The 15,397-nt window shown below is 41.5% G+C and overlaps 2 protein-coding genes across 4 annotated transcripts in view; one reads left to right on the plus strand and one right to left on the minus strand.

The window, feature by feature from the left end:
• HNRNPAB (heterogeneous nuclear ribonucleoprotein A/B) overlaps positions 1-15,397 on the plus strand; it is a 17,669-nt gene continuing 2,272 nt past the window's right edge. The window contains exons 1-9 of one of the 3 annotated variants that reach the window (XM_065410069.1): positions 1-156; positions 250-465; positions 3,530-3,698; positions 3,790-3,948; positions 4,438-4,569; positions 5,429-5,534; positions 5,629-5,781; positions 5,858-5,942; positions 6,196-6,520. In XM_065410069.1, coding sequence (XP_065266141.1) covers positions 284-465; positions 3,530-3,698; positions 3,790-3,948; positions 4,438-4,569; positions 5,429-5,534; positions 5,629-5,781; positions 5,858-5,928 — 972 coding nt within the window. In that variant the 5' untranslated portion in view covers positions 1-156; positions 250-283 and the 3' untranslated portion in view covers positions 5,929-5,942; positions 6,196-6,520. Of the gene's footprint in view, positions 157-249; positions 466-3,529; positions 3,699-3,789; positions 3,949-4,437; positions 4,570-5,428; positions 5,535-5,628; positions 5,782-5,857; positions 6,125-6,195; positions 6,521-15,397 lie in introns of those variants that run through there. The other 2 variants (XM_065410070.1, XM_065410071.1) reach the window with 2 other exon arrangements.
• Positions 4,445-15,397, minus strand: part of PHYKPL (5-phosphohydroxy-L-lysine phospho-lyase) — a 24,248-nt gene continuing 13,295 nt past the window's right edge. Inside the window, exons 10-13 of the mRNA XM_065410068.1 lie at positions 15,009-15,098; positions 14,064-14,194; positions 13,451-13,524; positions 4,445-4,532 (exon numbers count right to left, since the gene is read on the minus strand). Coding sequence (XP_065266140.1) covers positions 13,478-13,524; positions 14,064-14,194; positions 15,009-15,098 — 268 coding nt within the window. The 3' untranslated portion in view covers positions 4,445-4,532; positions 13,451-13,477. The remainder of the gene's footprint in view (positions 4,533-13,450; positions 13,525-14,063; positions 14,195-15,008; positions 15,099-15,397) is intronic.

Genomic DNA, 15,397 nt, shown 5'->3' on the forward strand with positions numbered 1-15,397 from the left:
CGGGCTGGAGAGTGCGTGTCTCTCGCGGGGGAGGGGTGACGGCGGGGCCAGTCGAAGAGCAGCCGAGCGCCGCGCGAAGGGATCCCAGGTCGAGCTCACGCGGGGATTTTAATCCGATTCCGGCCGGCCCGGATTTTATCGAGAGCGGGTTTTAAGGTGAGTCTCGCCGGGCGGGCGGGCCTGGACCGAGCCGCGGGGCGGGCGGCAGGACCGCGGCCTTTCTGACCGTGCGCTACGCTTGTGTCGCAGGCGGTTCTGTCTCCAGCCTCGGGAGACGGGCAGGATGTCCGAAGTGGAGCAGCAGGTGGCGGATCCCGCCGACGCCACCCAGAACGGGCACGAAGCGGCCGAAGGCGCCGGGGAGCAGCAGGCCGAGAGCGGCGGAGCGGCGGCGCCGGTGGCCGCCAGCCAGAACGGAGCCGAAGGCGACCAGATCAACGCCAGCAAGAACGAGGAGGATGCGGGGTAGGTGTCGCCCCTCGCCGCGGGCCCCTCTGGCGGTGGCTGGGCGGAGGCGCGGGCCCCGCTCTCCGCCGCCATGTGCCGCGCGGTCGCGGATCAGTAGGCCGCGCGCGCGGCTGCCTTTCGCGGTAACGGAAATGGCGGGGGAGGGTAGGAGGCCCGGCCGCTCAGACCGTCTCGGCCGCTTGGGGTAGGGCCGCAGAACCTCCCCGCCGTGGAGGGCAGGCTCGGCACCGCCCGGCGGCCAATGAGCAGGCCGGGCACTGCAGCAGCCGAGGCCTTCCCTTTGTTCTGGAGCTGCCTTTTGTTGGCGCCATGTGGAGGCTGGGGGAGGGGCGGGGATGCAGCCTGCTGGCTCCTCGCGCTCTGAAATGGCAGAGTTCGCCTCGCTCCCCTCTGGCTGCGGCGCCCCTCCCGGGTTTCAGAGCCTCTGCGGGTTTCAGAGCCGGGAAGCTTGGCAGGGCCTGGCTTTTCCCGCTCTGCGGAATGGGGGCCGGGCCCCCTCCACTATTGAGTCTAATCCCACTCCCGGCCGGTTTTGAATAACGTACCTGAAGATCCCGTCTCCCTGAAAATGGTTGGTGGGAGTCTAGGAAAGTATCTGGGGGAGAGATGGCATCATAGAGTAGAAAGGGAACACTTGCATTACATGCCCTACACTACTTACTACAGTATATTCCTTGGTGCATTGTCGGCTAACTGGGCTTGGCTACATTTGAAATGCTTCAGTGGCATAGTTGCAGCTGCACCACTGTGGCACTTCAGCTTAGATGCAACTACCTATGTTGCTGATAGGAGGTTTTGCCTGTTGGCGTAGGTAAAGCCACCAGCTCAGGAGGTGGGAAAAAATTTCTGTCAATCTAGCACTGCCATGCTGGGGGTTAGGTTGGCTTAATTATGCAGTTGAGGTGTGAATTTTTCACTCCCTCGAGTGATGCAGTTAAAATGACTTAATTTTCTAATGTACACAAGGCCTTAATCTCTTGTGACTTTGGGAGAGAGGGTGTCGTTTTTCCAGTGTTGGCTCTCATCCAACTGTCTCTTGGGACTTACTACTATTACCACCCCCATATTGGTGCCTACTAGTGCACAATTATGCCTGTTTTGAAAAATACACATGCGCTGTATTTTGGAGAGTTGTGGATTACGCCACTCTTTTCCATTCAAGCTTAACTTCTGTCCTTAGTTTGAAGCCTTGTGATTAAGGTCCAAATATACTCACATGAGCCTCCAATCTTTGGATGCTTCACAATGGCATGGTTCTGCTCCTTATGACAGTTTGCCTGTCCAGCAGGCCTGAGGAGTGTGGGAGCTAGGCCACTGGATAATTTACTGTGCAAATCAATGTGTAGGGCAGAGTTTTTGAATTCTCTGAAGTACAGTGCACACCGATGGTTGCAGCAGAGTAGGAGATGTGATGTGCTACTTTACCTGCTTCCTCATGAGAGTTGATCTTTTTTCTGTGCAGGGACTAGAATTTGCCCCAAAATCTAGGGATGAAACTGTTGGAGATCCTTGTATTATAAACGATTTGAAAGCATTACAGGATATTGTAATACTAAACTGCCAGACTTCACCATACAATGCAATCTCTAAAGTGTAACTACAGAATTGTCTTGCCATTAAAGCAAAAGTGCCACTGTAGATTACTCAAGCCTATTTGTCAGTCAGTGCAGATTAAAGAAGCCTTGCAAAAATTCAGATTTATGTGATCTTCACACCTCATGGTAAAGGGTGTATGCCTAGTTTGGTAAATTTAACCATTTTGCAAGGGTGGGGTTATTGTGGCTGTCAGGATGAACTGTTCAAAAACACATTCTTACTTTCCAGTTGGACTAATGACGTGTACTCTTTAAAGCAGGTGCAAACTAGAATCTCTCCATCAGGAAATGGTCCACTTGCCTGATAATTACAGCTCTTTTTATATAAAAAGATAGATGGAGTAACATACATTTTAAGGCTTTTTCCTTGCTGGGAACACTTAAATTATCAACTAGATTGAATTGGAAGCCAAAAAGTAACCTCAAATAACTCTAGTTACTTCAGTTCACTTAGAAGTAGACAAACTGTGGAACTAACCAGCTGGGCTGCCTTTACACAATGTCAGGGCTCTGAATTCAGCCCTAGAGATGTGTGAAAGGCTTTAAGGTTATTAAAGTTATACGTGTTACCTTGGAAATACCATGATGTGAAGTATAGCCATCTTCCTGGGCTTTGCTGGAGTTCCTGTTGGATCTTGAATTGTTCTCTGAACTCTAATCTGAATAGATGAGCTGGGGGAGCTGAATATCCTTTTAAGTTCTAAATGTCTTGATTTAAATCTCTTCCCTGTTGGTGGCTCAGTTTTCACTTCCTACCCTTGATGTCAATTTCACGAATACTCAAATTTTCTAAACTAGATAGTCTTGAATTTACTATGCAAGAGAGTAGGGAAACCCCTTTCTGGCTGCCTTTCATAAACCTTTTTTAACAAAGAGCTTTCAGGGTTCTATCTATAGAATTATACGTTGGTTGTTCCCTTCCTCTGATACCATTTTGTAACCATTTGTCATGTAGATGTGACATTAACCATGTTGAGGAACTGGGCCAAAATCCTTGAATACAAAAGCACATGCTTCAGCTTTATGGATGTTAACTCTTATCCCAAAAACTAAATTGAGAATATTAAGTATTTCAAATTTATTTTTTATAAGCTAGAAAGTTATAAGTGGCAGTCAGTAAAGTGCTGTTAACAGAATATTGAGGTTTAAAGAGGACAAACCTTCGTTTCTAACAGTAACTGAGTAATGTCTCTGTGCTCATCTTCTTGCACCAAGAACTCTTAGGAAACACTGCATAAATCCTTTTAATTTGGATAAAGATCTTTAAAATGAAATACAAAAGATTGCCAAGTCCTTTAATAGCAATACCTTTGAAATGGCATATATTAACAGGCCACTGAATGCACTTCTTGCCTTTGGCCTTGTTCCTCACAATGCACAGGAGGCATATAGATATTAATGTACATCATGCTGTCTACTGCTGTAACAATTCCTAATTTAATAATTTTACCCCTATGAAATTTCAGGAAAATGTTTGTTGGTGGCCTCAGCTGGGATACAAGCAAAAAAGACTTGAAAGACTACTTCACTAAATTTGGTGAAGTGGCTGACTGTACAATAAAGATGGACCCGAACACAGGAAGATCAAGAGGTTTTGGATTTATTTTGTTCAAAGAAGCTGGAAGTGTTGACAAGGTGAGTTTAAGATTATACCTCCGATCTTTCTAAATTCTAGTGAAAATCTCCTTTTACATGAATTAATCTTGCCATACCAAATTATTTGCAGGTATTGGAACAGAAAGAACACAGGTTAGATGGGCGACTTATTGACCCCAAGAAGGCCATGGCAATGAAAAAAGATCCAGTGAAGAAAATTTTTGTTGGTGGACTTAACCCTGAAGCCACAGAAGAGAAAATCCGGGAATACTTTGGAGAGTTTGGAGAGGTATGTAACTTTAATCCTGGTATGGGCTGAAATACAGCAGAATATGCTGTAATTATATTTTGTAAACTGAACATAGACTGGATCTTCAAGTTTACATAACTTCTGTTCCAAAATTCCTTGAACTATTCAAAACACTAAGCATTTGTTATAGTAGTAACTTAAAATTAAGGGTTTGACTTTCAAAAAGTCATGCACGTAAAGAGAGATGACCATCACTACAGCTCAAGGCAGAAATTGCCAGATGTGCACTTGACATTTTTGTGGTCTAATTGAGTACTTGTTCTGTAATTTGGGAACATTTATCCCCATATTTAAATCCTATTTTGGAAGGCTAGAGCTCTAAACTTGTATGAATTGGCTTAAAGGAAGTTTATGCTATTCTGTTACATAAATACCATGATAATGCTAACCTGTTCAGGCATGAAATACAGAATGTAACAATACAGTGAAAAGTAATGGTCCTGAAGGTGTAATATTTAATGTTTTCAGATTGAAGCAATTGAACTTCCAATGGATCCAAAGACCAACAAAAGGAGAGGCTTTGTGTTCATCACTTTCAAGGAAGAAGATCCAGTCAAGAAGATCTTGGAAAAAAAATTCCATAATGTTAGCGGAAGCAAGGTAGGAAATGATTCAAACTGAAGCAATTATTTCCCCAATTTCAGAGGTTGGTATCTAGTTTAAACTGAATCTCATGCTTTCTGAAATAATTGTGTTTGTAGTGACTCATTTCTGGTCTTCAGGTACACGGATGCAGTAAGGACAATTTGTATTTCATTAGTTAAGTTGGACTATTACCTGAAGGGCTCTGACATGCATACATACTCTTCTAGGATTTCTCAAAGAATAGACTTTTCTGCTGATACTGCAGCAAGTTTTGTAAAGGATAGTGTTAACCTCAGAAAATGAGTTCAGCTGCTACACTTGTGCAAGTCCCCTTGTGGTTTTAAAATAACTTTAATATTTTAGGGTAGGTAACTTTACTGTGAGACCTACACCAATAAATTAGCTGAAGTGCTGTTAAATGCACAAAATTTAAACTTAAAATCACTACAACAGCTATTAAATCTAACATGATCATTTTGACTTTAGTCTGACTGTGCCCCTTTAATAGCACTCCCTGGTGACCTTGCAGCAGTAAACAAGAGCGGAATATCCACAAGCACTGTTCATTTAAAATCTCAAATCTGCAAAAGAGTACCAACTTAAACTTCTGCTATCTCTTTATTTGGATCCTCTTGACCAGTGGCTCTCAAGGAGGAAGTAAGCAATTTTTCAGTAATAGTGTTTATTTTTGTTTTTTGTAAGGTGAAACTTGAGGTACACAAGACAAATCAGACTACTGAAAGGGGTACAGTAGTCTGGAAAGGTTGAGAGCCACTGTAGTAGACCAGTAAAATCACAGCTCACCTACTCTACATTTTCAGTTACAAAGGCAGTGTTGTACTTAAGCACATTGCTCTCCTTGCTTTTTTTTCAGTGTGAGATCAAGGTAGCGCAGCCAAAGGAAGTATACCAGCAGCAACAATTCAGTAGTGGTGGAGGAAGAGGCAACTATGGAGGAAGAGGCAGAGGTGGAAGAGGTGGTAAGTGTTGCACACGCTACTTAAGTATGGACGCATTCAGAACTAAGATGCTTGTACTAAAATGGGATTTTGTGGATGGTTTTCCCTTCTGTAGCTCAAAGTCAAATTTGGAATCAAGGTTATGGCAATTACTGGACCCAGGGTTATGGGAATCAAGGATACGGCTATCAGCAAGGTTATGGTGGCTATGGAGGCTATGATTATTCAGGATGTGGGTATTATGAATATGGACCAGGCTATGATTACAGTAAGTAAAGAGAAATGTATTGGGTATGAGCACCATAAGTAATAGCAGTTTAATGCATTTGATCTCTTGTTTGTAGGTCAAGGCAGTGCAAATTATGGGAAAAGTCCAAGACGTGGTGGTCATCAGAATAATTACAAGCCATATTGATCAAATTTATTCAGGTATGCAGTGGCATGGTCTCTTTTAGAAAATGACTGCATAGGTTTTGTACTCAATGCTGTAGATGGATATTACAATTATGTACCAAATTTAACTTTACAATAAATTTCTATGGCCTGTTAAATGTGCATCTTACTCAAGAGCTCCCTGGAAATGTCTTACATGTTTAATATTTACAGATAACTAGTTGTCTAGACAGTGTGGTGTGTAAACTTCAGTCTTGCTGAAGATATTAATTAATGATTTTATTAATAGGTTAAACTGAAACTGATTTTGAGGGTCTGCTTAAAGCTGCAGCTCTGCAACTAGGGACTGCCTCTTGGAGTTTACTATGGACTCTGCATTACTCCAGTTGTACAGAATGAGATGTATCTTAGGGAACCAGTGTCACTTTCCACCTTTTTATTTTGTATTGTTTTTGTGTCATACATTTCCTGTAATGGAAGTGTTAATTTTACTGTACTTTTTGGTACCTTTTTGGAATCTAATGTATTGTAAGGTATTTTACATGTGTTCTGATTCACCATGACATGGATATTGAAGCTATCCTAGCTTTTGAAATAAAAAAGGTGTAATCTAGTGTCTTGTGCCATTCTTCAGCTGTATCAGTACAACTCGAGTAGTGTACTGCTTCCAGAACTGAAGTAAAATTAGTTGTTCATAGCAATCTCGTCACAGTTAAAGGTTGGACTTTAAAACTAGACTGTGTTGGTCAGTGGTGTGCTCGCACTTGAAAATGAGCATCTGCTCCCAACTTAATTGTGATATTACAGAACAGAAAACTCAGTAGAAATCCCTCACTGAAATTGAGCTGTCCAGGAGTGGTGGTGGCTTTTGAATATCTTGTCTTCCAGACAACTGTAATGATCCTTTAAGCTTAACTGTGTACTAGTAGTTGACTTTGCCTCTGGTTTCTAGAAAGACGCCAAACACTAGGCGAGAGGGTTCTCAGCCTATTTACCATTGTTTTATGTGGGGTGCATCCAATACTACCTGTATGGCACTAAGGATGTCACATGGGCTGCAGCTCTGTGCTGATTGGGCCGCAGGTTGAGAACCACTGATCTAGGCAGAGATTGAGAATGGATGTTTGCAGGTAGCTTTATTGAAGGATCAGAGAACGGTGGAGGGAAGACTAAGGGGAAGAATCCTTCTTTTCTCCTGCTTTTAACAGGCATTGTTAAACGGTGTCTTAAATAGTGACTAAAAAATTTCCTCCTCATTTGTGTGCAGGTCTCATCCTTGAACTTGTGACTTAATCTTTTTCTCCCCCCAGTTTTCCAGCCTTCCAGGAAAAGTGGGATAGACAGAACTTGAATTTCTAATATAAAGACAAACAACTTTTCTGGCTTTATATAAATTAAAGCGAACAAAACCTGTAACGATGAAACTGACATATTTAAAATGCCAGTCCAAAATTGTGCAGGCTACACTGTTTCTCCGGGGTAGGAATATCAATTCCTCACAAACTTTTTGTCCTACATTGTACCTACTCACTGCAGTATCTATCTTATTCTAGGTTTACTGACTACTCCAAATACCAGGTCAGAGTACTCTATTTAATGGCACCCACTGTTGGGCTTTCTTGATGGAAGCTGGAAGAATCATTTCAAAGTGACATTGAAATATCAAAGCTATGCTAGATAGGTGGCAATGTAGCAGAGACACCTCAATTATAAGCAGTATGGCTGAAATTTTAGTTCTTAAAAGGATTAACCTAACAGAGCAACTGTGAAAACCAAGACTACAAGTTGACCTTGCATACAAGTAACTGACTCTTGTTAATGGTTCATTCTCTGTTGTATGGTGTTTAACTTCTGTAGCATTTCCTTTCCCACCTTAAAATAACTGCATTCCCTAGTACAAAAGGCAAACTAAACTCTATTTGGAGTAAGTGTACCTAAAAAGGGCAATAGTGTTAATGGAATAATGCCAGTGGGCTTGGTGGAAACCATCTACTGTAGAAGCATTTGGTAAATTGTCAGGACTAGCAGCAGATGTAGTTCTAGCACTCGTTTACAAATTAGGGCTTAAGTGTTTTTTTTGGTAAGGGTTTTTTTCTTTTTGGCAGAATGGATTTAGAGATGTTAGTTTAAAGGACACTGAGCATGACTTAATGAAAAATAATTTCAGCTACTAAAGCTGCTCCCTATCTCTGGCTTTACAGCTGCATTTTTCCAAATAGCTTAATACAGCACATAGAGATGGGTTGTTCTCTCTCCCATCCCCCCCCTTTGCAATTTCCAGAGGCAGTCTAAAGCTGTAGCAGGGCCAGGGCATGTGCATGTGTAGACAACCGCTCCTCTTACCTCCTCTGCTGCCTCTGCAGCAGCAGTCAAGCACCACTTTGCTCCCACCAGTTCTTTGGCAACTTAATTTTCTTCTTTTGTGGGCAGAGAAAGCTACTCTTCCTTCTCCCTCTGCATAATCAGCAGTGGGATAGCCTCAGCCACCTTGAACCAGCAATCCACTACTTATTTCCAGACTCTTCTAGCTCCCCTCAGCAAAATGCTGTTCTAGATTAATGCTGCAGTACTAGCTCTTACAAAAGATATAGTAATCATACTGAATCTCTCTCCCAAAGAACCACCTGATAGAGAGATAAAAGGGACTCAAGGTTTCAGTGGCCACCCTCAGACTATCCTGCCCTTTGGAAGAGCCACAGTAGCCTAGTTATGAAGGATAGGCCATCCCAGCAGCCTTGGTGGCAGATCACACTGGCTGCAATGAGACTTTGTGCAAGGGCCATGGCATCCACCTCAGCAACCAGAGGTCTACCCATCCCTGGACAAATTCCTCAAGATCCAGAACTTGATATCTATCTTGGTAAAGTGCGTAAGAGACCATAGCTAAATATTAACACAGATGCTGATCTTCCTGATTTCATGCACAGAAATAAACCCATGGACAAGGTCCCCTATACATTACCTCCAGTACTTCCTAATAAAAGCATAGATCCATTCACAAGAATGCAGGCATCAGGTGCTGGTTCTGAGCCATGTGTTGAACACTCAGCTAATGCATTATCCCACAGAACATCCACAAGAGTCTCCCTGTATGCATTCCAGACTCTTGGGTACTTGTGCCTAGATGGAATGGGAAGTACATCTGGGGCACAGGACAGTGCCAGGCACCTGGAACCCTTGGGGAAGGAGCATCAACCTGTGGAGCTCAAATGTGTAAACTAGTGCTATGGAGATTCCAGAACTACGTCGAGGGCTTCTGATCCAGTCAGACAAGACTCCTGTTCTGGTGTATATTAACCTATGCGGAATGTGGAGTAACTACTTGCAAAAGAGAGGGAGAGGAACAGGTAAAGAAGATTCTCCCTGCTAGAGGAGCAATACATGTAAAAGGAGAGCTGAACCAAGACAGACTTGGCTCAGAACAGTGCCTGACTCAGGAAGTCCATTCTGAGTTTGCACAAGTTCAGCTTTCTGGTGGTCAACCTAGTCACCAATCACAAGAACAACAAACAATTGAAATGATCTACCAGAGGAATCCCTGGGGATGGATGCTCTTTTGCACAGATGGCACTATGGCCTGTATATGCATTTCTGATCTTTCTACTTCTAGAAAAGATACTAGGTCTTCACTGGCCAAGGAGAGCATGGTTCTCTAATCGGATAGAACTGAACTTGGAGCCACTGTTGCAGCTACCTGTGAGACAAGACATCCTTTACCAAGGCATATTCCTCCATCCGCACCCAAATCATCTACAGCTGATAGCCTGGCTCTTGAGATGGGAAGTATTAGGTGTGCTAGAGCTATCCTCCACTGGGAGTGGAATTGTCTTCTTTACTAGGTGAGCTTCAATACTAAAGGCCTACTCCTCCATGTGGACTAGGTTTAGCTCATGGTGTCAAGAACAGTACAACAAATATCAACAATCCTGGACTTTATTCAGGAAGATGTAGACAAGAGACTTTAGCCCAGCACCATAACATGCCAGGTGTCCGCTTATAAGAAACATCCTATTGGCAGGATTCTCTGGTTCCTTGACAGAACCCTCGGGTATCCAGATTTCTCAGAGCAGTTCAAGTGGTTCAGCCAATCGGTGTGGAAGCCTACCAATGGCATTAAAAGCCCATACCACACAACCAGTGGGGCCACTGACCTGTATCTCCATTCGGCCTATCTATGAAAACTGTCTTTTAGTTACCATGATGGCTGCTAGGTGAGTTTCTGAAGTGGCACTTCTATACCATATAAGAACTCTATTGTAACATGATGACATGCTGCTAAGAATCCCAGAATCATCATTCCATGCCTCACAAGGAAATTATACTCCCTTCATTCTGTCCAAAGCCACAGCACCCAACAGAAAAAACTGTAGCACACGTCAGATGGTTAAAGAGCACTAAAGATTTATATCAGGTGTACTAAACTGACACGAAGATTGGGCTTTATTGCCTGCCAAGGTGTCAGTGCTTCTGTCCCCAATGCATCCAGGCTCACTCCACAAGATCTATGGTGACTTTGTGGGTGGAAAGAGCTTATGCTTCCACAATAGAGATATGCAAGGCAGCAACATAATAATCTGTTTAACACCTTTATTAGACGCTGTAGAAAGTAGGTTTTCTGTTCTCTGCAGCAGCTTCCATGGTCTAGTATAGCAGCACTGCCATTTTGTGCAGTTAACTCTGACAGTTAACCTCTCTCTCTCTCTCTCTCTCTCTCTCTCTCTCTCTCTTCCTTCCCTATTTCAGTTCACTACTCACTACTTCTCATAAGCAATGGATGTGTGGGAGATACTAAACTGCAGCACTGTAAACCTCTTACCTGCTGATATCCTTTCTGCTAGCAGCATCTCCCATAATTCTGCTCTCCCTGGATGGCTTCCTAGCCAGGGAACAGTATTTATTTAATTTCAATACTTCTGGTTGTAGACCTTGGCCTACTGTGGGCAGTACACTTACTTACTAATCATATTCTTCAAGTTTTTACACACCTGTGGAATGAACTATCTGGCAGCAGGCTGGAAAAGGGGGCACAGGTGTGCTACAGGTTTGAACTCACTCTGGAATCTGCAATCAGGAGGGAAATAGCCTCTGCCTATCAAGTGGTGGGAGATGCAGCTAAGAAATTTACCCCTTCCTCAGATCTTATTCTTGGAGAGTACTTAAAGCTCTAGACTGTATAAAACTTCCTGTATCTTACTGTTGTACTAGCCCACTGCCATCAGGAAAGACCCTGTGAGTCTGACTTTCTTTGAAAGTTGCTATAGAAGTGCTCCAGGTAGATCAGGGAGGGAAGAACAGCAACAAACTCCAGAATTTAGCCCACATGCTCACTACCTTTTCATTCCCCTCAAGGTATGGGAGCATGCAAAATAAAATGGAACACAAGTAATCCTACGTGCCACAGGCCCCCCCAAAAGAATCAAGCTGAACTCTGCGAACTTAAATAATTACATAACCATGGGGGTTTGGGGAGTGGGAAATAAGCAGATCCTTTAACTAGTTCTAGCAACAGTTCAGCAGAGAAGATTTGTACACTTCACCAGGGATAATGGTGCATTAGCCAGCAAGTGCAAGTTAAGGAGCAGGCTGTCACACAGACTTGTGGAGTTGGATCCTGGGTGCATAGTGATTAGAGCCTGAAGCAAAAACTGAGGGTGCTTATACTCCAAAGCAGAGTTTACCATTCCTTTTTTGTTGTAGTTGAGACATGTTCCATTTCTGTTGAAGAGAATCTCAAACTACCCAGTGAGAGCATGCAACATATACAAAGGTCTCCTATGCTATGCTTCATTGCCCATACGTACTCTGGTGTCCGTTAAAGACACAGAATGCCATCTGTGGGCAGTTTAGATTGGACCTCCTCTTTCCTCACTAAACGTGTCCTCAGAAGGCAATTCATAGGGAACTTTTGTACAGAGTTTGGGACTGAGAACCATCTGTTTGAAACCTATGGCTGAAAACCAGTCTAGCTGTTTAGACCTTATATGGGCACAAAATAAATCAGGTGGTGTACTTGGTGAGACACTGAAGTATGGCAAAATAAGGACAGATACACATGATTGTTGGGTTCTATGGGATGGCAGAATGTTTGGCCAAGCTCAGATGGTTATAGTCACTGGAATAGCTCAAACCAGAAAAATGAAACGCCGCAAAGTGTGGGACGTAAGAGCTAGAATAGGAAAATAACTCCTGGGTAGTCATTGTTTTCTGAAACTGGCTGCTAATTAAGTGAATCCCATACCACCTTTCCTACAGCTGAAGCAAACTATATCATAATGCCTATGTATTTTCTCTAAAGATTTTCACCGCTACAGAAGCGTTACTAAACGTTGCAAATTCAAATGTAATTGTTTAGCCTAAATGTGCACTAGTTATGGGGATTTAATGATCCTTTGTAATAGATTTTGTCAAATTACTGTCTGGAACCTAGAGATGAAAGATAAGACATTGTAGAGTATGTATCAGGTTTCATATTTTTCTTTACATGAAGGAAATTAACCAGGTCAATGCCTCTCCTCCTACATTGTATTTAAAGCAAAGTTGCAGACTCTTTGCCATGTACTGTAGCAACTGTTTCTTCTATAAATGATATAGGAAATAAGCAACTAAAAAGGAGAACTATCTTCAAAGTTTTTGTGATCAGTTACATTGCATACACCTGAAAGCTGACATCCAGCCCCTACAGCAGTCAGCATCTCTAATCTTAATGACAATTAAATCAGGCCTTAAGATTTCTCTACACGCTGTTTAATTTCACAAATCTAGACTAAATACTAGTTAAGGTATGCTGCTTATATGTTAATTCAAAAGCAACTTTTTCATGCTTGAATAAAACAGGTAATGTGGGCATGACCTGCTGTAGCTGATAATACAGCCTTTGCTTGAACTAAAGTTAACTTCCCGTGCAATGCAGAAGCATCTTAGTGTTTCTCCTTAGTTCACCACATTGTGTTTTTGCTTCTGGTCTTATTGCCACTCCCTTTACTGGCAAAATTCCAAATGACATCAACAGAAATAGGTTAGGGCCTATGTCTTATAGGAAGCTCACAGAGTATTTGGTTTTTCTTCTTTGATTACTCCAGGAGAATAGAGTAGATTCCAGAATGGACCAAGTTGTGCTTGCCTTACTCAAGGGTTCAGTAGAGCAGTCACATAAGCAGCAACCAACACAATGAAATACATTGAAAATCAACTACCCTCTCTATCACCATAAACAGACAGCACAATGGGTGATATTCTTTTAATAGCAGCAGGATCTAAAGGATCCAGCTGCTATTGGAGTAGTCAAATTTTGAAGTGCTTTAAGGATAAAGATTTAATTATATCAAAAAACAGGCATTTCACTTGAGGGAGAATAGATGGTTGTGGGGGCTGAGAAGCTGAAATGATCCTACATAAATCAAAATAGTGATTAGAATATCAGAAGGGGTCATCTATTTTGCAAAAATGTGACAAACATTTGATTGCTTAGATCTTTACACCAAATGCATTGTTATTACTAGTTTAGTGATTCTAATTAAACAAACTGCAAAAGATAAAATGCTTACCTGGCCAGATAGAGCTGAGGCCTAAAGTTAATGGTGGCTTCCTACTAGCTCACATGTCTTTTCTCTTTCCATGTCTGAAATGCAAGCAAATTCATAACAATGTTCAGACATAAGACATTAATGACCCACTGAGCTAACTGCAAACGTAAAAAAAGTTAATAGTTTAGAGATGCAAAGTATCGAACTCATTCTCAACATGTGCCTGGTCAGCAGATAAATATAATGAACGTGTGCAAGAGACCACCTTTACTAGGTATCCCTCTGTTCTGAGAGCGCCCCACACAGTTATCCCCCATTAAGTACAATTGTGTTCACCTCTTAAAGAGCTTCACTGGACAGGTTAAGGCCAAAATTTTCTAAAATGGCCTTCAATTTTAGGTGCTTTACTATAGGTAATGATGGCCTAACTTTCACATGTGCAAAGCAGTTTTGAGAATTAGGCCCAACTGCCTCAAATTCATCACCTAAAGTTAGAAACCATCTTGAAAAAGTTGCCCTAAATGGCTTCCCCTTGGTCACACTACAGTAGTGACAGAGCCAAGATTATTAGAACAGGAGAGTTCTTGCTCAGCCCGCTAACCAAAACTGCTGAAAATTAATCTGACAGTCTTACCTGTTAATATTTCATCCATTTTGTCCACAACTAATTTGGCATTGTCCATAGTAAAGCACAGTGGAGGCTTGAACTTAAGCACATTTCTTCCTGGACCATCTGTACTTAACAGAATATATTCTCTCTTTAATCTAGAGAGGGAAGAAGATTTGTCTAAAAATCTAAATTCTTTTAATAATTTGACCTAAAATGTAATCTATTTATTTTTCTTAATATTTGAAATATTAATTACTGCAGTGGCAGCATAATAGAGACTCCAGAAAAATTCTCTGTCCTCCAAGTGTTGTGGTCCAATCACCACAAATTGTCAAGTTGTAGATCATCATCTAATATTCAGGATATTTAAGTAGCTTAGATGAGAGGGGATTACTTTATGTTTTAACAGAAATTCACATTAAGGACTGCATGCAAGATGCAATCCAAATTACATTCTCTGATGTATACACTGACATTTTATATACCAAGTGTCAGCACAGTGTAATTTGAAACTGTTGAAATCCTCAACGCTTCTTTTTATAGTTTAAAGAAACACCAGCCCACTGGCATACACTAAAGCCAAAATTTCAAAAAACAGGCGTTATTGGAGCCTCAGTACTTTTTGAAGAATTGGGTGACTTTATTTAAAAGTTTGGTTACTACATAAGTCTTATTCTACCTATGAACTTTACGCAAACTTCCCAATGACATCAGTGAGTCTTCAAGGATAAGACATCACTTTGAGCCGTATTTGGAGATTGACAAGTTCAGTGTTAATACCCATTTTATCATCTTGGTGTCTGCATAATATTTTAGTCCCCGGTGGCTATGCACATAGTTATATATATGCTGTATAAGTGTTGAATGATTAGTACTTGCCTCTCACAACATTGTTTCATTAAGTGCTACAACATTGTTAAATCACATGGATTAATGTATAACCACATATGTATGTACTTAAAAAAATACCTTGTTATTAAATACTCAGCTTCTTTAGTAGCTGGGGTCCTTTTCTCTTGATCTTTTATCAAATCCACTCCAATAAATAATCCAACACCCCTTTAAAAGAAAAAACAGGTATTCAGTCTAAAATCAGCTAGAAGGAATTAGGAATAATTTACAAAGAAGTGGAGCAGCGACTGTCCTATGAGCATATACTGTTGTATATGCTTTTTGCTTTTTTAGTATGCTTTTGTCCTATTGAATTGTAAGCTCTTCAGGGCAGCAACATTATTACTATTTTTATGTAATGTAGAACAAGCATATTGGGTTTTTATTTCTAAACTGGTTAAAATATTTTCTGTTTAAATGTGCAGTATAATTCATGTATCAATTGAAGTATCACAATTTTATGTATG

The sequence above is a fragment of the Emys orbicularis genome, chromosome 8 (assembly GCF_028017835.1).
Source record: "Emys orbicularis isolate rEmyOrb1 chromosome 8, rEmyOrb1.hap1, whole genome shotgun sequence".
Taxonomy (NCBI): domain Eukaryota; kingdom Metazoa; phylum Chordata; order Testudines; family Emydidae; genus Emys; species Emys orbicularis.